The 27,889-nt window shown below is 53.0% G+C and overlaps 2 protein-coding genes across 4 annotated transcripts; one reads left to right on the plus strand and one right to left on the minus strand.

Annotated features, from left to right (window-relative positions):
- Window positions 1–9,396: 9,396 nt before the first annotated feature.
- Window positions 9,397–14,275, minus strand: SSR2 (signal sequence receptor subunit 2). Of its 3 annotated transcripts, none has more exons than XM_075445372.1 (6): window positions 14,197–14,275; window positions 11,893–12,047; window positions 11,225–11,323; window positions 10,739–10,847; window positions 10,492–10,569; window positions 9,397–10,184 (listed from the first exon to the last, which is right to left on the minus strand). In XM_075445372.1, the coding sequence occupies exons 1-6, from the start codon at window positions 14,251–14,253 to the stop codon at window positions 10,074–10,076; spliced, it is 609 nt and encodes a 202-aa protein (XP_075301487.1). In that variant the 5' UTR covers window positions 14,254–14,275; the 3' UTR covers window positions 9,397–10,073. The 3 variants fall into 3 exon arrangements, with proteins under 3 accessions (XP_075301487.1, XP_075301489.1, XP_075301488.1); XM_075445374.1 differs by having other exon boundaries at window positions 14,220–14,249; XM_075445373.1 differs by lacking the exon at window positions 14,197–14,275 and adding an exon at window positions 12,253–12,408.
- A 3,782-nt stretch (window positions 14,276–18,057) lies between these two features.
- Window positions 18,058–27,853, plus strand: CCT3 (chaperonin containing TCP1 subunit 3). The gene is made up of 14 exons (XM_075445403.1): window positions 18,058–18,210; window positions 19,294–19,355; window positions 19,851–19,901; window positions 19,997–20,059; window positions 20,694–20,790; window positions 21,171–21,288; window positions 21,478–21,664; window positions 22,145–22,294; window positions 22,759–22,891; window positions 23,339–23,420; window positions 23,548–23,728; window positions 24,677–24,922; window positions 26,303–26,434; window positions 27,625–27,853. Exons 1-14 carry the CDS (start codon window positions 18,180–18,182, stop codon window positions 27,730–27,732), a joined length of 1,641 nt encoding a protein of 546 aa, XP_075301518.1. The 5' UTR covers window positions 18,058–18,179; the 3' UTR covers window positions 27,733–27,853.
- Window positions 27,854–27,889: the final 36 nt, after the last annotated feature.

Genomic DNA, 27,889 nt, shown 5'->3' on the forward strand with positions numbered 1-27,889 from the left:
GGGAAGGTGGGCGTGTCACCTCCGCGCATGCGCAGGTGGTGAGGAACGCACTGGGGCTGGGTAGGCGCGGGGAGGTGGGCGGGGCCGCGCATGCGCACTGCCAGTTGTGGCGACGCTCCGCAGCGTGAGGAGAGCTGGGTTCGCCGCCCTCGTCCTCCCCCCGCTCTCTGCGGTGGCCGTCTTCGCCTCTCAAGCCTGCCCAAAGCGCTGCTGCCCTTCGGCAGGAAGCCTCGGGCTCCCTCCGAGCTAGAAGCTGCGGGGGCTGTTGCTCCCGGTGAGCGGGCAGTGGCACGGGGGCGGGCGGGCCCTTGCTCCTGGTGAAAGAGGGAGCGGTGCTGAGGGGAGCAGAGGCTGCGGGGAGCGCTGAGGAGGCGGGAGCCCTCTGGTAACAGGGTAGAGAAAGCCGGCACTGAGGGAGGGTGTGTGGTGGAGGGGTCTGTGGCTTGTTTTCCTGGGCTAGGGAAAGGTCTGGAGAGCACAAGGGGCAGACCTGAACAGAACCCAGGCGCCCGAGCTCAGGGCCTCGCTGCGGGGTGCTGGGCACGGCTGCGCTGCCGGCTGGCGAGGCAGAAGGCTCTCGCCTTCTTCAGCAGCACCATAGTCCAAGGGGCATCGGTGATCTGACGGGGGGACCGAGGGGATGTTGTCCCCTCTGCTTGTGCTTGGCTGTGGGGTGCCGGTTTGTGTAGTCAGAGCTGGGTTGGTGGGTTTTCTGGGTTCTTGGCTGGTGTCAACGTCAAAACCTGGAGAAGAGGGACCGCCAGCTGTTGGCCTGTGCACCTTTGGAACTTGGTACGTGAGCTGTTGGGAGCCAGCTCTACCCAGCACGGAGAAGAATGCGCTGAAGCAGATTGTTGCAGGAGTAAATACGAAAAAAGGGAGTAGTTTAATGACAATATAAACCTGCATTTACTTAATCACTCTGCCACTTTTTGGTTTTAAGCCTTTTTAAAGATACTCCTGTGAGTAGGGGTGGGGGAAAGCATCTTTCTGTCTTTCGTTCAGGCCTTCCTCACGTTAGGATACAGTCACTGTTGAGCCCGTTGATGAGAATGGCATCATTTGTTCCCAAAATGCTTTGGTGTCTGCTCAGTCTTCATAAGTGAGAAAGCTAGGCAGTGTTGTGATGGCTGAGGAACGTGGTGGGTAGAGTGTACAAATTCATAGAGCAGAGGATTGTACGCATAAATGTACATTTTTAGAAAGAAGAACAATTTACTCTGTTGAAAAACCTATGGTTTGTGATAGCGTATTATTCAGGCTCTGTAGGACAGGAAGCCGCCTGTTTGTTCTTTATTATTTTCACTAGTACTAGCTTTTCACAAGTTTTGAAGCCATTATGAGCTTGTAGATGCTGAATTAAGGATTATTTGTTCTCTTGTTGTAGTGACAGGCCATTTACTCTGTTGTGATGTCATTGTTGATGTGATAGACAGTATTGAGATTGTCTCCCCGACTCAAGAACTCTGTGTGGATGGTTCTCCCCTGGCTGTGAGAGCTCTGGACATCGAAGGTGTTACTTGTGAGATGAGCTCTCCTGCTATAATTCCAAAGTTGTAACTCTTCCTCCTGAGAAAGAAATGCTTTGTGTTTTCTTCATATTTAAAGGGAAAGGAGGTTTGGTTTTACTGTATCAGCTAGCAAGAATCCATGAGTTTTAGTCTGTGTGCGAATTCTCCTTTCTGTAGATAATTATCAGATTCCTGTAATCTGTAAAGTCACCTTTTTTTTTCAGAATTAGAACTTCTCCTTCAACATTATGAACTTGAACTTTGCGACTGAGTTATTGCGCCGGGGGGGTCTGACCTTCTTCCGGTGGGTTGGAGGTGAACGCAGCCACTGTGTGAGCAGCGCGGCTGGGACAGAGCAAGCTTGTCTTTGTTCGTGAGAGTGTCGTTCTAAATAGAGTTCTGGCTAGATCTTATGTCCTGTTACGTGGCTGTCCTCTTTCCCAAGTATGACCAACCTGATTTGTAGTAAAAAAGACTGTAAAAGCAAACAGGAAATTTTGGGGTCCGATTCTGAGTTTCTCTGAACGCTTGAACTTCTCACAGTAGATCCTTGGGCTCTCTGGGGACATCTGTATTCTCTTTTAATAAATGAAAACCGTGAAAGAATTATTGTACAAGAACCAAGATGGTCATATGTGAGCTGCATCTGGTCTTCCTAGCTGTACTATGTATGTTGTAGAACCTGGATTTTTAGGTAGTAAGAAAATGAAGGTTTGATTGTAAAACTCCCACATTTCTTTTTTTTTTTTTTTATCCAGAACATACTTCTCCTTTAAAATATAATTGCCTCCATTACGTTGGCAGTGGGCAGCTAAGGCAAAAACAGACTGCATCTTTTCAAGTCCGTTGATTTGCAAATTGAAGTTGGCTTTTCTCCGTTTGATGGGCTGCTCGCTAAATCAGAGTAATTAACTAAACTAAAGATTAACAACAGAGAATGGGCCTCGGAGCTTGGAAAACATGTGTCATGGTTTCCTTCGTGCCCCTTTGTGCTTCTTGCTGAACTATTTTTGTTGGAGTGTGTTTGAATTCAAGAATTAGTTTTTACATGATACCGGATACTTTGGAGGATGAATAATGAGAGCTTTTCTGCTTCAGTCACTAATTCCTATCCAGAAAAGTTTCACAGTGATGCTGGGTGCTGGCTGCCTCATCGCTGTCCTTTGCCATTCTGCGCTGAAATCTGTTTGTTGGCAGCAGAAAGGTGACTTTGCTACAGAAATTAGCATCACTCTCTCATTGCTCTAGGACAAAGCGTAACACAAACTTCAGGTTTCCAAGCCAGTTTAGAAGTGCTTCTGTTATTAATCTGCAGATTAATAACTTTTGATAATAGAGTTGCTTTCTTAATGAAAAATGTGTTACCACCATTAGTTGCTGTTGCTGGTTCTCGGGAGCAAACCACGTGTTCTCTGTCAGGTTTCACTGTCTACCCAGGAGACAGGTGGATGCTGGAGGCAAAGCGAGAGTATGTGATCGCTGTAGAAGTTTGACACAGGCAGCACTGAAGTGTATTTATCTGATGTGAATATGTGTTTAGTTAACAACGAGCAGCTGCCAAAGGGAGTGCCATGATGAATTGTGTTAGATATTTAGCACTAATAAGGATATGAGAGAGAGAGGGGGAGAGAGAAGGAAATTAACCCTTGCCGTGTTGTTATCTCCGTCTCGCTCTCACACGCTTTTCTATTCCCATTTCATCCATACCATTCTCCTTACTGTGTTGCAAGCCTCTACAGAAACAGACAATTCTGTGAGTGTTTGCGGAAAGCGCGCTGGGTTTTACTTGGAAGGGGACGCAATTTTCACTGATCTCTTGTCAATTTGCAGAACCTGAGAATAACTCGTCTTTTTTCTAAGGTGTGTTTTGAAGAGCTGCTGTCTTCTCATGATGGGTCTTACCATATGGTTCAGGTAATGCCGTCCTGAAAGATGGCATTACAGCGTTAAAAGCCGAGCTGATTTCTGTTCTTCTACAGGGAAGAGACAAAGGTGGTAGTAATTTTCTTCAGATTTGTTTTTCTCTAGTCCCTCAGGTCGTATAATAATACTCTTGTTCACACCTATGTGAAAGGAACTTCTTTGTGGTTCAAGTTATGCCGTATTTCTTCTACAAGAGCAAGTTATTCTCTACAAGGTTTTTGTAGGCAATGCCTTCTGCAGTTTCTGTAGTTGTGAGCAGTCCAAGAGGCAAATGGGACTCCCTCAGAAATGTGAGAAACCAGGTACTTTGATAGGAAGGCCAGGAAAAATTGAGTTACAGCAGCGACTCTTGCACGTTCTGCTCTGGTGTCAGAGCAGCAGCAGCTCTTACCTGAGCTGTGTGCAGCGTGGTGGCTTCTTACCCGGACCTGCGTAGGGCCTTGGCACACTTGCTCTTTGCCAAGTAGTGTTCTTGCAAACAATTTCCACACAAAGTTTTGGAGTGAGGGTGTTCTAGGGACCATTCTCCATTGGGGAGTTAGATGTAGTTTTTGAAGCTGATGAGTTTCAAAGCAGAAGCAAGTTATCCCATGCCAACTGGCCTCAGCACCTGGGAATGTAAATTAAATGTGTTCAGGAACTAATATAAATGGAGCCACAGACTCCTGTCTCAGTTCTACACAAAGCAAAGTAATTTGGAGGCAATCCAGCATGTTAAAGCGACATTTTGATTACCCCAAAAAAGAAACAACTGGTTTTAGATACGTGGTTTTTAAGCTTACGTCCTAAGCAATCAGTACAAATCTTCTTGGCGGGATTTCAGACCTGCTAAGACTTGTATAAAGTGTCTAGTTCTGTTACCTGTCATTTGCCAGCGGTTAAAAGTGTGAACTTTGTCCTTTTGGTGGCAAGCTCTTTGCTTGAAAGATTTCTTCCTCTTTTCCCCTTGTTTGTAAGATGGCTCTGAAGCTCACTTCCCCATAGCAGTCAGCCATGAGCAGGTGGTGAAGGTTTCCCTTCCCACCAAGCTGTCACCTTCTTTCCTTGCATTTCCACACCATCCCATGGAAGTCTCATATCGATATAAACTGCAGGTGAAGTAGGCAATGGACAGGAAAATCGTGAAGGCCACCTTGGTGTGAGCGCCTCTTCCAGAAGAAAAGTTCCTTAAAAACATCTAGCCAATAGAGGCACAATGAGACTCCTGAGCACGAGTGGGCCAAATCACTCTCATTTTCCATCTTTGGCCATGTAACAGTTCTGCTTCCACACTGCTCTCTGTTTAGCTCCCCGTTTTCTGTTGATAAAGTCATGTACTCTCTTCCTTTCTCCAGAGATGCCATGCTCTTATCCTCAAGTGTTCTTTTCCCCCATCCATGCTTTTCCTCTCTCTTCCGCTCTTGTGTCTTTTTGTTGTCTTGTTCTTTGGTCACGTGCCTGTATTCCCAGGCTGTTTGCTGTTTGCTTGGCTCTGCATCGTTAAAGTCCACGGGGTTTTTGAACTGGTGACAGTCTTGTGTAATTGTAAGAAGAGGCAACAGAGGTGCACTTTTTCCCCATTCTTTCACACTTTTCCCTCTTCTTTTGGTCCTTATTTACCTGGGGTAAATGGTCTCCCTGTGTCTTGGCTGGAAAAATGGAGTTTGTTTGGTTTTGCTTAAGCTGTAAAATAAGCCTACATGTTTTCCGTTTTACTTCCCATGGTCCATTGTGAGACGTAATGGAAGTCTGAAAAGTACTTTGAGATCCTCAGCTGAAAAGTTACAGGAGTGCTGCTGCTGGTTTTGGTTGGGGCTTGGGTTTGGGGGTTTTTTTGTACTGTAACGCCATTGCTAAGCTAATACTGCTTGCTTTGTCACAGGAAATAATCCTGTGGTGAATTGTGTGGGCTGAGCCCAGCGAAGCTTTGCTTATGTCAAGTGGATGCAGTTGCCTACCAACAATCAACACAGTTGATCAGAGCAATGGCTTTTGAGTAGAATCCATCCTGTCTGTAATTTTAACTTCTCTGTAACAGACACACAAAGGTGTATTTTCTTCAGTTACTCTGTCTTTGCCTCTTTGCTTTCATCGTAGCTCATCCCTTTGCAGCCTGGAAAGGTATGATCTCTGTTTGGGGTTCCTGGGACCAGTTACAGCCCACCTGTGTGTGTCTGACATGCACGAGTTGGAGGTGGATCTCACTGCTAAGGTGAAGTGGTCTCAGGGAAGCTCAAATGTTTCTAGAACCTAACGTGGAAGGATATATTTCCCTGCCCGCAGAGAGGAGGCAGCACCAAGATAGGTTTTAGGACTAAGCATTCAGAGCAAGACATGGATATGGAGCCCCCAAGGAAGAATGTACAAAGCACCTCTCTTCCTTTCTCCTCTCCCCCTCTCTTTAATCCAGCTTGAGACTGGCAAGTATCTCATCGTTAACCGTTTTGAGTCCTGGGCTTTCAGCACTTCCCTTGCAGAGTAAATACTTCAAGTACGTGAAGCTGGTTTTGGTTAAACTCTTGTAGTGAATCTTCTTTACTGCCAAGTTCTTCTAAGTAACTGCATTTTTCTGAAGTTGGCTGCGTGTTTTACAGACAGTGTCTGCTCCAAAGCTGATAACACCTGATGTTTATAGTCTTACTGAGCTAATGGTAGGAATGGAAGGCAGAAAAAGGCCCCTGTTGATAATTATTACCATAGCAGCCAAGGTCACCAGTAGACCTGTTAGGTCCCGGGAGTGAGGAGTCGGAAAGGGTCGCACTCACAGGGAGGGGCGGACAGAACAGGGGACCCGGTATTGGCCAATGCGGTATTCCATGCCATGCGCATCGTACTCAGGGTAACGCTGGAGGATCACGAGGGTCTCGCTCTCTTCATCCAAGGCCAGCTTCTGAAGAGGACGCTGCTCCTTGTCCTGCCTGCGATCCTGAGCCAGATTCCGATCCGTGCGGTCCTGAGTCCAGTTCCCGTCTACTGATGAGACCACCCTGGAACTTCCTGGTGCCTGCCTGTGGCACACAACTCCACGAAACTCGGTATGGGTTTTGTATATTTTATTTCTCTTAGTATTATTAGTAAAGCTGTTTTAATATCCAGTTTGTGCGTCTCTCTCCCTTTTCCTCCTATTTGCTGTCCCCTGATGGGGCGGGGCGGGGTTAACAGAGAGCATCTGCCGCTCCGTTCATTGCCGCCCTGCTCTGAGCGGTGACACAAGGGCAGAGGAGGGCCAGCAACACATTTCAGCGCCGGCACCTTCTGTGTGAGAGCTGTCTCGGGACGTTTGCGATTTTGGAGCTGGGCTCCAGCAGGCAAAGGAGAGCAACAAATCTGGTGAAGGGTTTAGAGCAGAAGTCTTAGACTGGGGTTGTTCAGTCTGGAGAAGAGGAGGCCTAGGGGAGACCTTATCGCTCTCTACAACAACCTGAAAGGCGGTTGTAGTGAGGTGGATGTTGGTCTCTTCTCCCAAGTAACAAGCCATAGAACAAGAGGAAATGGCCTCAGGTTGCACCAGGGGAGGTTTAGATTGGATATTAAGAAAAATTTCTTCCCCAGAAGCGTTATCAAGCACTGGAACAGGCTGCCCAGGGAAGGGATGGAGTCACCATCCCTGGAGGCGTTTGAAAGACATGCGGATGTGGTGCTTAGGGACAGGGTTTAGTGGTGGGATTGGCAGTGCTAGGTTAATGGTTGGACTTCATGGTCTTAAAGGTCTTTTCCAACCTAAATGATTCTATCAGCAGTAAGCAAATCCTATATTAGTTTGTGCTTATAATGTAAAGAAACGGGGAATATTAAGGGGGAAAAGTATTAAACGAGGTTTTTAGCCAAATGAGAATAGGCTTAGTTTGAGACTTCTGAAAGCTCGGGTTGTGCTCCAGAGGCACCTCCATGGGTGATGACGAGTTGTCTCCTGTTTGTGTCCAGCTTTTTAGGGGATCAAGTAAAAGCTCTGTCTTCTTGGGGGACACCCAACCCTCCCCTCCTACCCCCTGTGGAACCTCCTCCCCTTTGTCCCTTTGCCAAGCCTCCCCTTCTGTCACACTGCTGTGTCCAGGCTCCGCTTTGTGCTCCCTCAGTTTTGTGAGGAAGCCAGATGAGAGTAGGCTCTGAAAGCTTTTCGCTTTGAGGGGATCGACTCAAAGCTCTGTCTTCTTGGGGTGTCCCAACTTCCCCTTCTGGCCCTCTGCCATGCATGGGCCTTAGCTTTGCACTCACTGGGAAGAGTCTAATTGGGAAAATGTGTCAAATTTCCTCCTGGCCAGACCCTAAAAGCCCGTTAAGCTCCACGTGCCACAATTGCGGCACACAATTAAGCAAAAATGGGGGCAGGCATTCAGTCCAACTTGCCCACCAGTGGAAGGGCCGCACTTAGCCAAACCAGAACTGCAGTCTCCAGCCGAGGGAACCTCTCACCTGGCAAATCAGCTTCCCTTACGAACAGGCACCGGCAGAAATCTCCTACAGCTTGCTGTCCTGGTTTTGGCTGGGATAGAGTTAATTTTCTTATTAGTAGCTCTGTGTTTTGGATTTAGTAGGAGAATAATGTTGATAACACACTGATGGTTGTCGTTGTTGCTAAGAAATCGAGGACTTTTTCCAGTTTCCCATGTTCAGCTAATGAGCAGGTGTGCAGGAGCTGGGAGGGAGCACAGCCAGGCAGCTCGCCCAAGCTGGCTAACGGAAATATTCCATACCACAGACGTCATGCTCAGCACAGAAATGAGGGTTGGGCAGGGATCCGCGAGTTCTCTGAGCTCCTCCATCACTGCTTGGGGACTGGCTGCGCAGTCAGTCAGCGGTGGTGAGAAAAATTGTATTGTGTATCGCTTGTTTTGCATATTCTGTAGTAGTAGTAGTATTACAAATAGAACCTAAGTGTCATTTTGCCTCTCACCCCTAATCCAGTGGGGCTGTAGAGAGGAAAAACTCTCCAAATCTGCGAGAATTTGGGCAGAAACTGGTCTGAAATGTCTGGATGCGTTACCTCTCCCACTGATGAGTATGAGGAGCATTATGAAGATAAAATACAGGCTGTTTTCTCATGAGATTTTAACGGACTGTCTTACACAACACCCTTAATTCCCATGCAGTCAAACTTAAAACTAACGGATAATGCTTTTCTAAAACAGTGCCAGGTATTCATGAAATGTTTAAGGGCTTGCCCCACGCAGCTGAAGGCAGCTTTACCAGAACCCACTACTGAAGCCTGTCACTCCTTGAAACCAGGAGACAGGGTCTACGTGGAGGTGTATCGGTGAAAGCACGCCTGAAGAGCGCCAGAAGGGACCTGATCTGGTCCCGGTAATTACTACAGTAATTACTGCAGTGATGGCAAGGGCTGCTCAACTGGATCAGCGCTTCCCAGTTGCCCTGGTTTCAGCTGGGACAGAGTTCATTGTCCTCCCAGTAGCTGCTGTGGTTTGGATTTAGTAGGAGAAGAATGTTGATAACACTGATGTTCTCAGTTGCCGCTAAGAAAACAAGGCAAGAGGGAGCGACCAGCAGCAGCAAAGGTTGGGGCGAGGAGGTGAGGAATCCTGGCTTAGAACCGTTGTTCTGGTAACAAAGGCCCAGCGCTCACTCCAGCACAGCCCAGGATTTCTCAGCGGTCAGCACCGTGCTGAGCGGGGTCCAACAACGGGCCAGACCAGGTCACACAGTGCCACAGGAACACGGCACAGCCCTGGCCACTGAACGGCCACTGCCTCGCTGCCCGAAGCCCAGCGCAGGCAGCAGCCACCTCTCACCACCCCTGCATCGGCAAACCACAGAGTGCTGCCCAACATGCAGCCACAGCAGCACTTATTTATGGCTGTGAAATCTTATACTAGGGCTCAGACCTGTCAGGAAAACTGGTGGAACTGGGCCCTTCTTTCCCTCTTTGTTTTATTGATAGCAATTTATTTTACTGACCATATGCCCACTAGCGGCTTCAGAAGGCAGCCAGGCCCCTCCAGGACCTCCTGGTAAAAGAAAGGCGGGCTTCTCTCATGGTGTTCATTTTATTACAAAATCCTCAGTACCTCAAAACACCTCAACCCTTAACAGAGCAACCAGAAAGAACAGAAACACAGCAATTAACTGCTCACCAAAATACAACGGGGCTTCCTAGAGCGCAAGCATCGATGGGGACCGGCCATGCCCCACCTAGCAAAGCAGCAGCTCCCACAAGCTCTACCAAAACGCGGCCTGGTTCTGCCACCAGACAGAGCTCCTTCCCACAGATGGCTCAGCAAGGCGGGCGACGCTTGGAGGAGAGGGGCCCTGAGATTGAAGGTGTTTGAGAAGACGGCAGCAGGCCAAGAGCCACTGCGGAGCTGCGCACCTGCAAACACGCTCCTCCAGGCGTTAACACCTTCGTATCACAGACGCGCTATGTCTGCAGCGGAGTGAGGGGTCTCCGCTCCAGATACGCAGACAAGGGGGGCTGGGAGTTTTCAGTTGGGTTTTTTTTCTTTGCTTGTTTCTTTTTTAAAAACGGAGAAGACAACGCATCGCTGCCATTGAGGCGATTGATTCCTTGTTGCCACCAGGGCCGAAGCACAGCCCAGGCAGCGCTTTGCAGGGGTGACCGCTGCGATCCCAGCACACCCGCTGTTGTGGGTGGGTTAGTGGCTGTTCTCTCCTGAGCTCTGGGGTGCTGGTGGCATTCGACTTTGCTCAGTTCTTTTTGGTCTTGGGGGTGTCATACTTTCTCTTGCTTGAGTACCACAGCAGCAGTGGGATCCCAATAGAGGGCAGGGTCATCACACCAAAAGCTGCCCAGTCCAGCTAGAAGGAGATATTTTTAGAAGTCAAAACAAATCATGTACAGATGAGCCTTATAACCATCAGATCTACTCTCAAAGCTTCCAGCTCAAATCCCACAGTGCCAGCTCCTTCACACAGGCAGCCGGGATGTAAACCCTATGCTGCTTCTGTGATATTCTCCTGGACAACCGATACGGATTAATCCTTGTTGGAGTTTTCCAGGTGACTGCAGCGCTAACCAAACACACCACAGACTGGCAAAAAGCTGCTGCGCTGGGTTGCAGAGTTGCTGCAGTGCAATTTCAGTTACCGATTGAAAGGTACTTACAAAGTGAGGGGAGAACCTCCTGTCAAACTCACGCTGAGCCAAGATTCCTCCCTGCCCAGGAGCACTCGTGAAACCAACCTGGAAAAGGTACGAGGAGAAAGACAGCATTTGCCACCTTTCCTTCTTCCAACAGAGCCTGTGCAGTGTAAGAGGGCAGGGACATGCATCATCCCCTGACAAGCAGCTCAAAGAGCAGAGTCGGGTCTATCTGCAGTCTGGGCAAGGATCCTGCAAACGGTCAACTCACCACAACCTGTCCACCCTCCTGCGCCAGGTACGTGATGGTCGCAGAGGTGAAGTTGAAGTAGCCAGCTTTGAGAGGCCGCAGAACCACAGTGTGGGACACATTACTTGCTCTGAGGGCCGAAAGTTAAGGAAAATAGTTGCATTTCATCAAAGGAACATAAGTGAGGAGACAGGTCAAGAAAAGCTTCGAACCAGGTGGAAAAGTCAGTCCTGCGGACAGATCCGAGTGCTCTCTGGTTCCAGACACCCAGCGCCATCCAAGGCTGATCCTTCCCAGGCAGGAGAACTGCACAGGGACCCGGCCCTGTCCGCAAGGAACTTTATTTTCAGTTACACAGCACTTTCAAGGAGAACAGAGGTTTGCATTCATCACCCTGCCCAGGGTCTGGCATGCTGGACTTTCAGTGACAGCGAATGAAGACAGGAGAGCTACGGGATGCTTCGGGGGAAGGAGCGTTGGGAGAAATTTCAAAACATGAAAAGATACGGAGCGATCCTGTCCCACTTGACGTTGAGCATCCCAGAGACAATGCCAAAATCTTCGGGGGGGAAAGAATCATCCGACAGCTCCACATCTAAAGCAGCACTAAACGCAACAAAGAAAGGGATGAGAAGAGAATCTTGGACTTGGCATTCTGTTCGCTGGGGACTGCACCGAAGAGGGATGACAGTTCCGCACGGACAATTCAGCAGCTGGAAAAACTGATTTTTGAAACATAAAAAGTCACCAACTGAAGATGAGGAGGGAAGTCAAGGCGTATTACAGGGAGACTGCAGAAAGAGGAAGGTAAAGCTGAGAGAAACTGCAAAAAAGACAAGAAACCAGGTGTGGAAAAGAGCTCATAAAGCCAAGAAAGGGAGGCTGCGTGCTTGGGGAGCGGAGTGTCACACGATAGAGACCTAACGACACCATGCTGGACCAACAGCCAGAGCAGCCACGAGGCGAAAGCAGGAAATGGTGAAAGCAGGGACAACAGAACAGGAAAAAAAAAGGCAAATTGCAGGGTGAAATGGTCAAGCACGGGTGATAAGCTCAGAGTTAGGGGGAGCAAAGGTAACCACACATCACAGAGCCTAGAAATAGTCTCGCACCCTGCAGACAAACACGCGTAACGCTTGCTCCTGGTCAGCGTTAGAAGCCTGGACAGGGCCTACCTGGAGCCGACGTTGTAGATGTTGTACTGCAAAGTCAAGTCCTTGCCCTCCACGGCATATCTGTTTAACAGAGATTTGGAGGCCAGGAGCCTGGCGCCTTCCTCACAGTGGGCCACGTAAACCAGGGCAAACACAGCAAGAATCTGGAGCTTCATCTAGAAGCAAAAGAAGATGGAATGTCATTGATAATTTGATTGCAAAAAGAACACGAACAGGACAACTAAACCAGACATTTTGGGTACTCATGTGTAGCGAGACATGAACAGCTGTATACTTCACAGCAATGCTGATAAAGGATTATCACAAGCTGGCAGAAAGTTACCCTGGCTCCACATAGGTCCGCAGCTGCCCCTGAAATACCTGTACGCTTTTCTGCAAGCACGCAAGAAGCGGCACAGCAGTGTCCCACATCAGCAGGCAGGGAAGAAAAGACGACGGTTTTCTCCCTTTTCAAAGCCCCGGCAGGCATCACTCCCCTGTATCACTTCTCAGCAACTGGCAAAGGCCTCAGGTCACTCTAGCAACTTTCAGAGCAAAAGATTTGGCATTTAATGCTTTCGCCAGTTTTAGCAATAAACAGTTAATTGCCATTGTGAAGCATATGGCAGCTTTCCAGCACTGTCTCAGACAACAGAGTTAGTTCTTCCCCCCATCAAATTCTCTGTTCTCAGAAAGTACTAGCTCTTCGTTTCCAACATCTGTTATTCCTCCCTATTTCCAGCCACTGAGGTACCACCAACTCCCTCCAGCGGCCTTTTGCTCCCCAGAAGTCCCTGCTGCAGGCCACGTGTCCCAGTTCCCCTGCGCCCAGCACCTTTGGAGCTGCCCTGCTGAGAGGATGTCCTGGGTTTGGCCAGGACAGGGTTAATTTTCACCAGACTCCAGGAAGGGGCACAGCCGGGGGGTGGGGGCTGACCCCACCTGGCCGAACAGAGCCCGGTATTCCATACCCTGTGACGTCACGGTGGGGGGGATGGGGGGTGGGGGTGTCCAAAACAGAGGACAAGGAGACCACGCGGTCATTATAGATGCAGCCCACTAGGAAACTCGTTAGCGCTTTTAAACGCAAAAACTGCTCATGTGTCAGACCTTCCACTCTCTGTACCAGAGAACCCTTCCTTCCCCTGCCACAGTTTTCACATCAGTGAGCTGGCTGATGGCACAAAGCTGGGAGGGGTGGTGGATACACCAGGAGGCAGTGCTGCCGTCCAGCGAGACTTGGGCCAGGCTGGAGAGTTGGGCAGAGAGGAACCTGATGGAGATCAACAAGGGCAAGGGCAGGGTCCTGCACCTGGGGAGGAACAACCCCAGGCACCAGTACAGGCTGGGGCTGAGCTGCTGGAGAGCAGCTCTGCGGAGAGGGACTGGGAGTGCTGGGGGACGACAGGGTGACCATGAGCCAGCAGCGTGCCCTGGCTGCCAAGAAGGCCAATGGGATCCTGGGGTGCACTGAGTGTGGGCAGCAGGGCGAGGGAGGTTCTCCTCCCCCTCTGCCCTGTTGAGGCCTCATCTGGAGCCCTGTGTCCAGTGCTGGGCTCCCCAGTTCAAGAAAGACAAGGAGCTACTGGAGAGAGTCCAGCACAGGGCTGCGAGGATGAGGAGGGGACTGGAGCATCTCTCCTAGGAGGAGAGGCTGAGGGAGCTGGGCTTGTTCAGCCTGGAGAAGAGAAGGCTGAGAGGGGACCTTAGAAATGCCGATCAATATCTGCAGGGTGGGGGTCAGGAGGACGGGGCCAGACTCTTTCCAGTGGTGCCCAGCGACAGGACAAGGGGCAACGGGCACAAACTGGAGCAGAGGAAGCTCCAGCTGAACCCGAGGAAGAACTTCTTCCCTCTGAGGGTGACGGAGCCCTGGCCCAGGCTGCCCAGGGAGGCTGTGGAGTCTCCTTCTCTGGAGATATTCCAGCCCCGCCTGGCCGCGGTGCTGTGCAGCCTGCTCTGGGTGACCCTGCTTGGGCAGGGGGTTGGGCTGGGGGATCCCCAGAGGTCCCTTCCAACCCCCCCCATGCTGGGATTCTGGGATTCCCACCCTAGGAACCCCCGCCGCCCCCAGACCCGGAGGGACGCTCACACTCGTCGCTCCCTGCAAAGCACAGAGCCGCTCCGTTTCACCGACCGCTGCCCGTGGAACGCCCGGACACCGACGCTCCCGCGACAGCCCCGGGCTGCGCCCTCACAACCCCCCAAACCGACGGCCCAGCCACCCACCCCCAGGGACCCCACAAACCCGGGGACGCGGCCCCCCGGCCCCTCAACCCCTCCCCACGGAGCCCCCGACCCCACTCTCCCCCCCCGGCCCCTCACCGTCTCTACCCCGCGGTGCCCACCGGAAGGCCGCGTCAGCACCGCGGCCGGGAACATGGCGGCTCAGCGGTGCCCCGCGGCACGCTGGGAAATGTAGTCCTAGCGCGGCTGCCACCGGGGGGGCAGGGACGACTCCGCGCTTGCGCAGTGCGCGCCTCCGGGGCTGGGGGTTGAGCTGTCTGCGTATAAACTTCTGCAAAACACCCGCTTTTAGTCCCAAAATGCTACTTATAGACCCTGCGGGGGAGAAGGTGCAGTGCTGGCCCCTGCACCCTGCCCTGCCTCAAGCGCTGCAGCGGAGCCGCCCCGAGCACGGCCGGTCCTGGAGCCGCAGGGACGCCGGGGTTTTCACAGAATCATGGAATGGTTTGGGCTGGAAGGGGAGAACCTTGAAGACCATCCAGTTCCACCCCCCTGCCATGGCAGGGACCCCTTCCACCAGCCCGGGGTGCTCCCAGCCCCATCCAGCCTGGCCTTGAACCCTGCCAGGGAGGGGGCAGGCACAGCTTCTCTGGGCAGCCTGGGCCAGGGCCTCACCACCCTCATGGGAAAGAATTTCTTCCTTACATCTGATCTAAATCTCTCTTCTTTCACTTTAAAGCCATTCCCCCATGTTTGGATGTGCGGCAGGGCAAGTTTGCACCTGGAGGTGTGGCTGAGGAACACACCTTGCCAGGACTCGGTTTCCCCTTAGGGACGAGGGGCCTGAACCTGTGACTGGGGTTTGCTGCAGGCCCACGGCTGAACTCCGCGCTTCGGGAGAGCGGATGACAAAGCTGCCAAGCAAGGGTGTAACACAGAAAGCCAGGAAGCGGCCATACCTCCCCTCTTCCTTCGAGTACTGCTCATCTCCATCTGTCTGGAGGTCGGGGTGATTCTCCTCTTACCTCCTTCTTGCAGAGGTGCAAGGGGGGAAAAGACGCGCCCTCCCCGCTTTGCCTTCAGGTAGTGATGAGCACATAGAGCAGAAGCCCAATGACCACCATGGCTCGGAGGAGCACTTCAACGAGGAGCAGCAGCACGCACAGGACGATGACGGCCAGCAACTCTGCCCAGATCACCAGCGCTGCCAACTGCATAGAGGCTTTGTAAAGCGGTGAGGAAGACGAGGATGAGAGCAGGGAGGAAGATGAGGGTGAAATTCCTCAAACATCAGGTGGGACACCTCTCCTAGCGTGCAGACCTCCAAACTATACCTTCATGAATTAGGGACGCTCTGCTTAAAGAGCCCCACGCCAGAGAGGCTCCACCCTTCTGTTTCTGAAAGATTAGGAAATGTCTTGACCTTCCCATTGCAAAACCAGTAACAAACCAGAAAGCCACTGGGCCCGATTTTCAGCGCTGGAGGAAGCCTGGAGAAGTCACCTGCTCCCTGTTTCCCAGGCAGTTGCCTGCAGACCTCTGGCAGGAGAAGAGCCACAAATCCATGGCTCCGTACACGTGTGCCTCCTCGCGCCCACAAATGAACAGCCCATGAATCTGCCTCTCTCAACACGAGCCGGCCGTGTGCGCTGGCAGCCCAGAAAGCCAACCGTATCCTGGGCTGCATCAAGAGCAGTGTGGCCAGCAGGGTGAGGGAGGGGATTCTGCCCCTTGACTCCGCTCTCGTCAGACCCCACCTGGAGTCCTGCGTCCAGCTCTGGAGCCCCAAACATCAGAAGGACATGGATGTGTTGGAGCGGGTCCAGAGGAGGCCACGAAGATGATTCGAGGGCTGGAGCACCTCTCCTCCGAGGACAGGCTGAGGGAGCTGGGGCTGTTCAGCCTGGAGAAGGGAAGGCTGAGAGGGGACCTTAGAGCAGCTGCCAGTGCCTGAAGGGGCCGACAGGAAGGATGGAGAGGGGCTTTTCACAAGGAGGTGCAGTGACAGGACAAGGGGAAACGGCTCTAAACTAACAGAGGGCAGATTTAGATGAGATATCGGGAAGAAATTCTTCCCCGTGAGGGTGGTGAAACCCTGGCCCAGGCTGCCCAGAGAAGCTGTGGCTGCCCCCTCCCTGGCAGGGTTCAAGGCCAGGTTGGATGGAGCTCTGAGCACCCTGGGCTGGTGGAAGATGTCCCTGCTGATGGCAGGGGGTTGGGACAAGATGATCTTCAAGGTCCCTTCCAACCAAACCGTTCTATGATTCTCTCCAGCACCCCAGCCACCAGCTCCATCTTCCATCTCGGAAGCTCCCTCCCATCTCAGCTCCCTCCCACACTTCGGGAGGGTTTGCTGCGGTGCCTGGGTAGATCAGGACCCAGACCCCGGGAAAATACCTGTCCTTGGCCTCAGAAGCTTTGAGCTTTTTGCAAAGAGGAGGTGACGTGCGGAAACAAACTCGACAGCTGACAGAGAGTTATAAAGCAGGTATGTTTGTTACGGCGCCGGGTGCAAGTGGGATCGCTGCTCCTAACTTGCACACCGAGTCATGAACCATGCACCTATTTATGACAAAGTTTATCTAAGTAGGTGGGATATTACCTACAGAACAATTAGTTCTGGGAATAGGCGTGATGATTATAATTATTTCTAAGGATTCATTATCATACTCTGCCCCTCTTTAGCGCCTGCGCAGTGTCGTGTGGTGGTTGTCTGTGGGGGTCTTCTGGATGAAGGCTCGTAGTCCTCCTCGCAAAGGCTCGTCGTCTTCCTCGCTGCGTACTTTTCACCTTTAGCTCAAAATTCCCTAGTTGTCTGTGTTGGCTGAGTCCCAAACCACAAAACCAGTTTCAGCCAGAGGGATGCTTCTTGTAGAGGATAAATTTCTGGTTATCGGTCCTTCTCCGTCCCCGTTTCCCTTCACCTATCTCGCAGCAGTCCCTGTGATTTCCATCTGAGCTCACAGCAGTCGTTGTCAGCAACCCAAATGGCAGCAGTTACCCCTTGCCTCCGCACCGCGGCGGAGCTATGTAACAAAATAAAACTAAAGCCGTAGCAAAACGGAACTAAATGTCATTCTCCCCCACCGGAAGCTTGGATTTCTCTGCAAAGCCCCTTCCTGGGGCAGCAGCGGGCTGCCAGAGGTTGATGCAGCCGACCTGCTTCGGGGTGGTTTCTTCCCGGCTGGCAGCTGTGGGTCCACGTGAGCTGGAGAGCGCCGGTGACCAAGAGGGGAAGACAAAGCCTCATTACGGAGCAGAACAAGATTGGGGGGGGGGGGAAATCAGACAAGTGGGAAACCTTTCCAGGCCCGCAGGCTGGGAAAGGGCGAACCGAAGCGGCTTTGTGCCCGTTCTCCCCGTAATTAACGCGGAACAGCGGGACGGGCCTGACGAAGCACAGCGCCGGCTGCTGCGGGGACGCGCCACCGCCGGGGAGCTCTGCTCTGAGGGGACGCCTCGGGGGCTCCGGCAGGGTCTCGGGGCCCACCAGGCAGCTCCGCTTCGGCCACGGGGATGGCGGCGGGGGGAAGGTCGCTGCCTCAGGAACTACCGCTCCCAGCATGCTTGGCGGCAGCTGCCGCTCCCATGGTGCGGCGCGGGGTGGGCGAGACCACAGCGCTGACGGGGAAAGGGGGGTGGACGTTGAGGATTTCCCTTCCAAAGGTCTCAGAGACCCCGATCCGCCTCTTAGCTCGCCTGGAGAGCCGTCGTAGAGCTACTTCGATGCCTTCCAGATGAAATGGGGAGCGCGTAGCAGAGCGTCCCCCATACGACATCCCAATGGCAACTCTCTCCCCCCTTTTCCTATGTGCAGTGGGTCCCGCCACACCGTCCATACGCGGGGCGCCGGCAGCCCGCACATGCGCACTACGACGAGCCGCAGCTCCATGCGCCGGGTCGTCGCTTCTCAACCGAACCTGCTGCCAGCGCCGGGGAGGCGGAGCCCCGCGTCCTTATTGGACGCCGCGCCCGCGGGATGGGGCGGGATTGGTCGTTGCCGGCGGGAGGCGGGGTAGGGTGTCGCGGCACCGTGAAGCGGCAGTTCTCGGAGGGGTCGCCTCGCCTTCGCAGTCTCCAGAAGGTTCCGCGCCGGGTGCCGCGCTCGAGCCGCCGCCGCCATGATGGGCCCGCGCCCCGTCCTTGTGCTCAGTGAGTGCCGGCCCGGGCTCCCGGGGGTGGGGGCCGAGGGCCGAGGGGGTGGCTCCCCTTCCCCGCCGCCATGTTGGCTGCCCCTCGCGCTCCCTCACAGCCCCCCCACAGCCAGGCCAGGGCCTCCTCCCGCCCCTCCGGGGGGTTCCGCCCCCCCCTCGCTGTCTGCTCGGTCCCCGCACGCTTCTCCGCCGCCCGGACCTGATGGGCCGCGCCCCCCCCGCCGCGCCGTCGGAGCCCCCGTTCCTCGCTATCCCTTCCCCGGCAGCGCTCGGCGGTTTTCCCCTCGCGTGTTTCTCATTCCGTGAGGGAAAAGGCTTCCCGCTTTGTCTCCTCCTTCTCGCCTCGCCCTGCTCTGCCCGCCCGTACGTAGATGGTGCGGCCCAGGGCCCCTTTGCCGCCAGCCTGCTGACCCTGACGCTTGGCGCCGCTTTTACCACTGCTTTCTTTTGTTCTGCTGTACAAATCACAAAACGCCCGCTTCTGAGGTAAATCTGTGCTCCTCCAGGCTGGGCTTGGAGTTAAAAAAAACTCCCAGCAGCACCAAGATGCTTTAAGGCAGCCCCTTTTGGCAGCCCGTCCTCGGCTGTGTGTCTGTGGTACGACCGCAGCTGCTCACCCCGACGTGCCAAAGGCTGAGCAGCACTGGTGCGTAAACCTCAATTTTAAAGCAGTGTGCGTGAGCATCTGCAACTCTTTTTTGATTGAAAACTACTGGGCAGCCGGCCCCAGGCTTTGTGGGACCTTGCAGGTTCTCACGAGTGACCGCTGTCTGATTTTCTTGGGGGAATAGGTTATATTGCGGGGCTCCAAAGTTTTGTCTTTGTTGAATTATGCTAATCAGGAATTCTGTTATAATAAGGAATGTTGTTTTTCACTGACACTCTTCTCTGAACACACTTTCTGATAGTGGCTGTGGTGTTGTAAACTTAATTTAGAACTGGTCATATATCAAATGTGTGTGACTGAGAGGGTGTCTTTGATGCATTGTTGGTATTGCTGTTTCAGTCTTGGACTGCTTAGTAAGGTCAGATTGAAGTTCGGTTTGTGCTTTAATATTTTCTCTTTTTCTGTGCGCTTTAGGTCAGAATACGAAACGTGAGTCTGGAAGAAAAGTCCAGACTGGAAACATCACTGCTGCAAAGGTACCGTACTCTCATGGCAGGCTGTTTTGATTTGTGTTTATTGTTTGTTTGGGTTTTATTTTAGAGTGTGAGTGTGCGCATATATATATGTATTTGTACATTTAAGAGGGAAAACTGGATCTGAAGCATGTTTTCTGTAGTCTGTACGAATCCAGAGTAGAAGCAGCATAGAAAATGAATTTTCACTGTTAAAGTAATAGACGCAATATTAGTGAACACAGAGGGGTTTTTAACCCACCAAAACTTCTTTCTCTGCAAAATCTGAAAGTGCAGAAGTTCTGACACCTGATTTAGATAAAAGTTTAGTGGTGGCAGTGCCCTTGTAATCCCTGTGTTCTCCTTCGCGCACAATTCTTAACTTCTGCTGCATCCAGGCAACTACAGAGTCATTGGGTCACTTATATTTTGTGGTGGCTGCTTGTTTCGTGTAGACTGTGGTTTTCTTAGACTTTCTGATGCGCTGCTGTATTGCCTCACCTCTTCTGTTCCTCCTAGACTATTGCTGACATCATCCGAACATGTCTGGGACCAAGAGCTATGATGAAGGTAAGAACTTCTGCTGAAACACCTGCGCTGCACGCTGACTGGAACACCACGCGTGGTACAGGTCGGTGCAAATACTGCTGCTCTTTCGGTTGCAGATGCTGTTGGACCCCATGGGTGGGATCGTGATGACCAACGACGGCAATGCTATTCTTAGAGAAGTAAGTTTCTCCTAAAGGATTGTCTTGCTTAACTCGTGAGTTGGAGTTTTCCAGGATGCAGTCACGTAGCTGCCAGTGGAACTGTTTTATTTCATCTTCTTGCAAGAGCCAGCAAGTACTAAACAGCAGTACCAGGAAGGGTGCTTACTGGGAAGGAATTAAATGTTTCCAGCAAATGCTTTTCCTCCTCAAAATAATAGATTTGATCCCGGGATGGTAAGTTTTCATGGAGGTTTTACGAGACTGGGGTAAATTCTGTGGTAGTTGTAGCTACAATCACTTGCATCAAAACCTAGATGATCTTTAAGGTCCCTTCCAACCCTTACCATTCTGCCATTCTATGCTTGCTTTTACGATGCTGAATAATTAGACCAATAAGTCGTTGTCATCTTTCTGGTGCAAGCGCTGTTGAAATAACATCACAAAAATCGTAATGCCTGAAAAACTGCGGGAGACACAATATTATGAAACACAAGGGCTTATTTTCAGTCTCAAAAAGAGAGAAAAACCTTTGCCATAGCTGGGCAGAATGCCTTTGGTTGTTCAAAAGGTGCGGTGGTTGTTCCACTGAGCGACGCAAGAAGTTTCGGCGTTAGTATTCTGGAACCAAAATGTACCCCTTGCTCCTGTACAGATTCAAGTCCAGCATCCAGCTGCGAAATCAATGATTGAGATCAGCCGTACTCAGGACGAAGAGGTTGGCGATGGAACCACGTCTGTAATTATCCTTGGTAAGCAGAGTGAATAAGACATACTTCTTATAAAGGGTTGAGGCTGAAGTTCGCCCTTTTTGCTTGCCAGAGGCCAGTAAGTATGCCTTGATGAGGCTGAGATTCATTATTTCCCAACCCTAAAATTTGATCCATGTTTTTTTTTACCGTGGAAGAGAATGCTAGGTTTGTTAGAGCCGTAGGCGATCGGCTCCATGCTTCGGGGAGTTGTGTGCTTTCTTTAGGCTTAACTGTGCTTATCTCGGGGCGAGCTGTGGGTGTTGTCAGAGCTCTCTGTGTGGGTAGCAGGCTCTCCTTGTCCGGCGTGCTGTTCTCCAGGCTTGACTCTGGAGTGTTCCACTGACCGATCTGGGGAGTTTTGATGGGGTTTTGTCTTTTAGCTGGAGAGATGCTCTCTGTTGCCGAACACTTCCTTGAACAGCAGATGCACCCGACTGTGATCATTGGGGCTTATCGTAAGGCTCTCGATGACATGATCAGTATTCTGAAGAAAATTAGGTGAGTGTGGGCTGGTGGGAGTTGGGGAGAAAGGACGCGGGGTTTCTGTATGGCTTGAAGGTGGTTCTTCAGGGAATCACGTTAGTGAAATATAATTTAATGTAATTGGAGAGAGACTCAATGGGATTATGAATAGATTGTAGCCTGGGGTAATGAGGAGTTTACTGTTTGGGTTTTCCTTTGTGCCAGCACTGCAGTGGACGTGAACAACAGAGAGATGATGCTTAAAATAATAAAGAGTGCTATAAACACCAAGGCAATAAACCGCTGGTCTGACTTGGCCTGTAGCATTGCTCTTGACGCTGTTAAGACGGTGGAGTTTGAAGAAAACGGCAGAAAGGAAATTGATATTAAAAAATATGCAAAAGTAGAAAAGGTGAGTGTGTCCTGAACCACTTCTTGCCTGTGTGCCCCTTTCTTGTTCTGAACTGGTTGTTCCTAGGACGCAGCGGGAAGAATTTTGCGCTGCTGATCCGCAGTCTGCAGACATAACCCTTGAAGGTGTTTCAGTCAGTGCTGTCGGCCTTGCGGGTTTGCAGCGAGAACAGAGGCAGTTACTGCAACTGTCTCTGAGTATTTGCCAAAAAGATCACTGAAGTTGTTTTCAGTGTCCATCTTCCAAACGCGTATTGTGGGGCGATAGGATGGGAGCAGTTTCTCAAGTTCTGCCACGGCTTTTCGCTGCATTTTAAGAGCACGCTGACTGAGATTAACTCGGGTTGTGACCTGGATGCATCACGGTTACTTGGGAGAGTTTTCCTTTTCAGTACGTGGGGTGGATAGTTTCAGGAGCCCAGACACACAGGGTTTCGTAGAGTAGACTGAGTTGCCTCATTTTCCCCCTTTCTTGTGTCAGATTCCGGGGGGTTTCAGTGAAGACTCGTGTGTTTTGCGTGGAATCATGCTGAACAAAGACGTCACTCATCCCAGGATGCGTCGCCTCATTAAGAATCCACGCATTGTCCTTCTGGATTGCTCACTGGAGTACAAGAAAGGAGAGAGCCAGGTAAAGCAAGTCCCGTTAGAGATGTCCGCTACTTTTAGTTTAAGATTAGTAAAGTGAACAAAGCCAGGCAGTTAAAAGCGTGAGCGGCAAACGGCTCTCTTCGTGTTCTTTCTTTCCGAGACCTTTTGTGTGTAGAGGCCATGGGGTCAGTACCCTGGGGAAAAGGGGGGAAGGGTGTAGCTGAGGCTGCGGCACTGGCGCTCACTGAAGCTGCCGCAGGGAGTTGTGTACCTAAGTGATGGTGGTCAAGAGTCAAAGAAACATTTCTGTGCTCTGATTAGCACTAATGTTAAACTGACACAGTCCCACGGTTTATTTGATTGGTATTTTTCGTTGTGTGGTTCTCCTTAACTCTGCCCGGGCAATACTGGAGGAGCGAAGGTCAGTCAGGCCAGGGGTCTGCGTCTAGCTCGGTGGAGGGTGGGGAGGAACAGAGCGAGGCCTTTCCACCTCTTTCTCTGCAGACTGATATTGAAATAACGCGGGAGGAAGACTTTGCCCGCATCCTGCAGATGGAGGAGGAGTACGTTCAGCAGATTTGCGAGGATCTGGTGAGAGTCAAGCCAGATCTGGTCATCACAGAAAAAGGAATTTCTGGTAATAACACATGTGATCCTTCTTTGGGTTGAATTCATCTTAATAAGGTCGATGCTGTGTTAAATGCACTGTTCAGCATTAAAAAAATACTAAAAACCCCCCCTCACAAACCTGCTTTTTGAACATGACCCTGATTTGGTTTTGGTTCTTAGCTTGCTAGCAAATAGTTCTACGTTGCAGGCGTTGAAGTTGGTTCTTGAGGTTGCCTTGTGAACGTGGACATTTAGAATAATACTTTGCTTTTCCAGCATTTGGAAACGATACCAAAGTACAAGTGAGGATGAGTCTAGCACACCATGGAGAGCTGCACTGTAATTTTGCCTTGCAGCTTGGTTGAAGCAGCTATGTTTAGGTTTTTCTTTCCATAACCCTTTTTACTTTAAAGACGCAGAAAGCTTGTCACGATACCGCTGATCCATCAATAAAACTGCCCCAACCTGATTTCAGACTTGGCCCAGCACTACCTGATGAAAGCCAACATCACCGCGATCCGGAGAGTGCGAAAGACGGACAACAACAGGATCGCCAGGTGAAGGCTGTCCCCTCGCTGGGGCACAGTCCTCGCTGTCTCTAGCACGGCGTTTCCGCTCTGATCTCGCCCTTTCTCCCCGGCTCTTACCGGGGAGCATCTAACGGGACGGCTGTTTGTGTGGCAGGGCCTGCGGCGCTCGCGTTGTGAGTCGCACAGACGAGCTGCGGGAGGAGGACGTGGGAACCGGAGCCAGGCTCTTCGAGGTTAAAAAAATAGGCGATGAGTATTTCGCCTTCATCACTGATTGCAAAGACCCCAAGGCCTGCACTATCATGCTGCGTGGAGCCAGCAAGGAAATCTTAGCAGTAAGTTATGACGTGTTCTGCCTGTCCTGGCCACCATCTTGGCGTCGAGAAGTCACTGCTTCGTTTCGAGCAGCTGTTGTGCACAAATGAAGCGAGCACGAGTTCCCTCTGGGTTCTGGAGTGACAAAGAAATCCTGTCTTGTGGGGTGAACTGCACAGCGAGGAGAAACCTGTGTCCTGCAGAGGCACCGGCCCCGCAGACTGTGGGCTGTGCGTTCACAGAATCCCAGAATGGTCGGGGTTGGGAGGACCCTCTGTGATCCCCCAGCCCAACCCCCTGCCCAAGCAGGGTTACCCAGAGCAGGGGGCACAGCACCGTGTCCAGGGGGGTTGGAATATCTCCAGAGAAGGAGACTCCACAGCCTCCCTGGGCAGCCTGGGCCAGGGCTCCGTCACCCTCAGAGGGAAGAAGTTCTTCCTCGGCTTCAGCTGGAGCTTCCTCTGCTCCAGTTTGTGCCCGTTGTCCCTTGTCCTGTCGCTGGGCACCACTGGGAAGAGCCTGGCCCTGTCCTCCTGACCCCCCCTGCAGATATTGATCGGCATTTCTAAGGTCCCCTCTCAGCCTTCTCTTCTCCAGGCTGAACAAGCCCAGCTCCCTCAGCCTCTCCTCGTAGGAGAGATGTTCCAGTGCCCTCCTCATCCTCACAGCCCTGCGCTGGACTCTCTCCAGTAGCTCCTCATCTTTCTTGAACTGGGGAGCCCAGCACTGGACCCAGCACTGCAGATGGGGCCTCACTGGGGCAGAGCAGAGGGGGAGGAGAACCTCCCTGACCTGCTGCCCACACTCCTCATGATGCACCCCAGGATCCCATTGGCTTTCTTGGCACCCAGGGCACGCTGCTGGCTCATGGTCACCCTGTCGTCCCCCAGCACTCCCAGGTCCACAGAGCTGCTCTCCAGCAGGTCGGCCCCACGAGCAGTAAACCTCTGCTTTTCTGCCTGTTGCAGGAGGTGGAGCGCAACCTTCAGGACGCCATGCAGGTGTGTCGCAACGTCCTCGTCGACCCGCAGCTGGTGCCTGGCGGGGGAGCGACCGAAATGGCCGTTTCCCACGCGCTGACGGAGAAGTCCAAAGGCATGACGGGGGTGGAGCAGTGGCCCTACCGTGCGGTAGCCCAGGCTCTGGAAGTGATTCCCCGAACGCTGATCCAGAACTGCGGCGCCAGCACCATCCGTGTGCTGACCTCACTCAGGGTAAGGCGTGGGGCACGGGGCCGGCTGGAGAGATTCCGCTCCTTCCCGCCATGTCCCAGCCCTCGGATCAGTTGTCCTTCCATAGCAGCACCCATGGGGTGCAGCTTTTCAGCAGCTGCAGCAGCTTTGTGGTTAAAGGAACCCCGTGTTGAAGTGACCGATCCGTTGAGGGGGATGGAGAGGTTGTCGTTAGGTTTTGTGCATTAGCTGGGCGGCAGACATTTTTACTGAAGCTTTATAGAACCATAGAATGGTTTGGGTTGGAAGGGACCTTGAAGATCATCTGGTTCCAACCCCCCCTGCCATGAGCAGGGACATCTTGCACCAGCCCAGGGTGCTCAGAGCTCCATCCAACCTGGCGTTGAACCCTGCCAGGGAGGGGGCAGCCACAGCTTCTCTGGGCAGCCTGGGCCAGGGCCTCACCACCCTCACGGGGAAGAATTTCTTCCCAATATCTCACCTCAATCTGCCCTCTGTTAGTTTAGAGCCGTTCCCCCTTGTCCTATCACTGCACCCCCTTGTGAAAAGCCCCTCTCCATCCTTCCTGTCGGCCCCTCCAGGCACTGGCAGCTGCTCTGAGGTCACCCCGGGGCCTTCTCTGCTCCAGGCTGAGCAGCCCCAGCTCCCTCAGCCTGTCCTCGGAGGAGAGGTGCTCCAGCCCTCAGATGATCTTCGTGCCCTCCTCCAGCCCCACTCCAACACATCCCCGTCCTTCTGGTGTTGGGGGCTCCAGAGCTGGACGCAGGGCTCCAGGTGGGGTCTGACGAGAGCGGAGTCCAGGGGCAGAATCCCCTCCCTCGCCCTGCTGCCCACGCTGCTCTGGATGCAGCCCAGGTTACGCTCGGCTTTCTGGGCTGCGAGCACACGTTGCCGGCTCCTGTTGAGCTTCTCACCCACCAGTACCCCCAAGTCCTTGTCCTCAGGGCTGCTCTCGAGCTGCTCCCCGCCCAGCCTGTCCTTGTGTTTGGGGTGGCCCCGACCCATGGGCAGGACCTTGCCCTTGGCCTTGTTGAACGTCATGCGGCTCACGCAGGCCCAGCTCTCCAGCCTGGCCAGGTCCCTCTCAATTCGAAAGCAGGAAGATGGAATTAAGTTATTAAGCTATATAGAAGGTACTGGAGTTTAAAAAAACCAAATTTTGATGTCAAAATGAAAATCTTCCTCTGAGGTTAGATTGGATGGTGTGAGAGAGAGTATCTCCAAGTCTGACTCCCGATACAGTGGCTTCAGGGGTGCCAGCGACACGTCCTTGTGTGAACTCCAAACCTGAGATGATTCCGGTGACCTTTGACTGCTGTCCTGAGCCGGTGGCAGTCGGCGTTTCAGCAGGCGGGTTCGCTGTCTGACGCGCGTGGGGCTGACCTGTCCCTCCGCTCGCAGGCGAAGCACACGCAGGAGGGCAGCCAGACGTGGGGGGTGAACGGCGAGACCGGAGCCTTAGCCGACATGAAGGACCTGGGGATCTGGGAGCCGCTGGCGGTCAAACTGCAGACCTACAAAACGGCCGTGGAGGTGAGGAGCGAGGCGGGGGGAGCGTGAGAGCCTCTGTACCCCATCTCTGGGCGAGGGGAGCGTTGTGTGAACGCTGTGGGATGTTTGGGCGAGCTCCGCAGCCCCAGCGTGGTGCGTCCCAGCGTTCCCCCTCGCTAACAGAATCACAGAATATTGGGGGTTGGGAGGGCCCTCTGGGGATCCCCCAGCCCAGCCCCCTGCCCAAGCAGGGTCACCCACAGCAGGCTGCACAGCACCGCGGCCAGGCGGGGCTGGAATATCTCCAGAGAAGGAGACTCCACAGCCCCTCTGGGCAGCCTGGGCCAGGGCTCCGTCACCCTCAGAGGGAAGAAGTTCTTCCTCGGGTTCAGCTGGAGCTTCCTCTGCTCCAGTTTGTGCCCGTTGCCCCTTGTCCTGTTGCTGGGCACCACTGGAAAGAGCCTGGCCCCGTCCTCCTGACCCCCCCCTGCAGATATTTATAAACATTTCTAAGGTCCCCTCGCAGCCTTCTCTTCTCCAGGCTGAACAAGCCCAGTTCCCTCAGCCTCTCCTCGGAGGAGAGATGCTCCAGTGCCCTCCTCATCCTCGTAGCCCTGCGCTGGGCTCTCTCCAGTAGCTCCTCATCTTTCCTGAACTGGGGAGCCAGAACTGGACTCTCTCCAGTAGCTCCTCGTCTTTCTTGAACTGGGGAGCCGTGTGATGGTGAGGGATGTAATGCCTGGCTTCGCGGTTGATTTTTTTGATCCCGTGGCTACAAACTTCTCATGTTCCATCCCACCTTCGTCTGCCAACTGCACAGCTTTGTGAGTCTGGCGAGGACGGAGGGATGGAGCCTTTCAGTGCCAGCACCCTGCTGGGATCCAGCTAGTGGGTGGCCCTGGGAGCGGCTGCCCCGTGCATCGTCTGCCCGGCCTTGCACCCGCTGCCCTCCCCCTGCCAAAAGACCCCGCTCTCAGCTTCCCTCGCAGCTGTTGGGCCACAGGTGGCTGCTTCTGGGGACGCTCTGTCCTGTTCTTGGGGGTCAGCTGGGAGTAATTGGTGTCCCCTTTCCCGTGGGGTGTCTGTGCTGGGTGCTGGAGCCACCGGCTGCTCCCCACTGCCTGGGCTGGGCACCGTGTCCTCCCCGCAGAGAGTTCTTGGGGGTGAAAGCCGCCGCGTAGAGGGGATTCTGTTCTGGTCTGACTAAACCTGGGCGCGGGGTCTCTCCCCAGACTGCGGTTCTCCTCCTCCGCATTGACGACATTGTTTCGGGGCACAAAAAGAAGGGCGAGGAGCAGAGCAAGCAGCCCCCCGCCGCGCCGGAGCCGGCCCAGGACTGAGGCGTCGAGGCACCGCGGGGAAGGAGCGGCCGCCTGCGCCTCGCCGCTGGGACGAGCTGCGGGAAGCGACCGCGGCCGAGCAGCACAAACGTGTGTCCGGGGGAGGGATGGGGGGGGGGAAACGCGGAGGTGAGGAGGGGGCTGCTGTGCCCCCCCA

The sequence above is a fragment of the Opisthocomus hoazin genome, chromosome 30 (genome assembly GCF_030867145.1).
Source record: "Opisthocomus hoazin isolate bOpiHoa1 chromosome 30, bOpiHoa1.hap1, whole genome shotgun sequence".
In the NCBI taxonomy this organism is placed as follows: Eukaryota; Metazoa; Chordata; class Aves; order Opisthocomiformes; family Opisthocomidae; genus Opisthocomus; species Opisthocomus hoazin.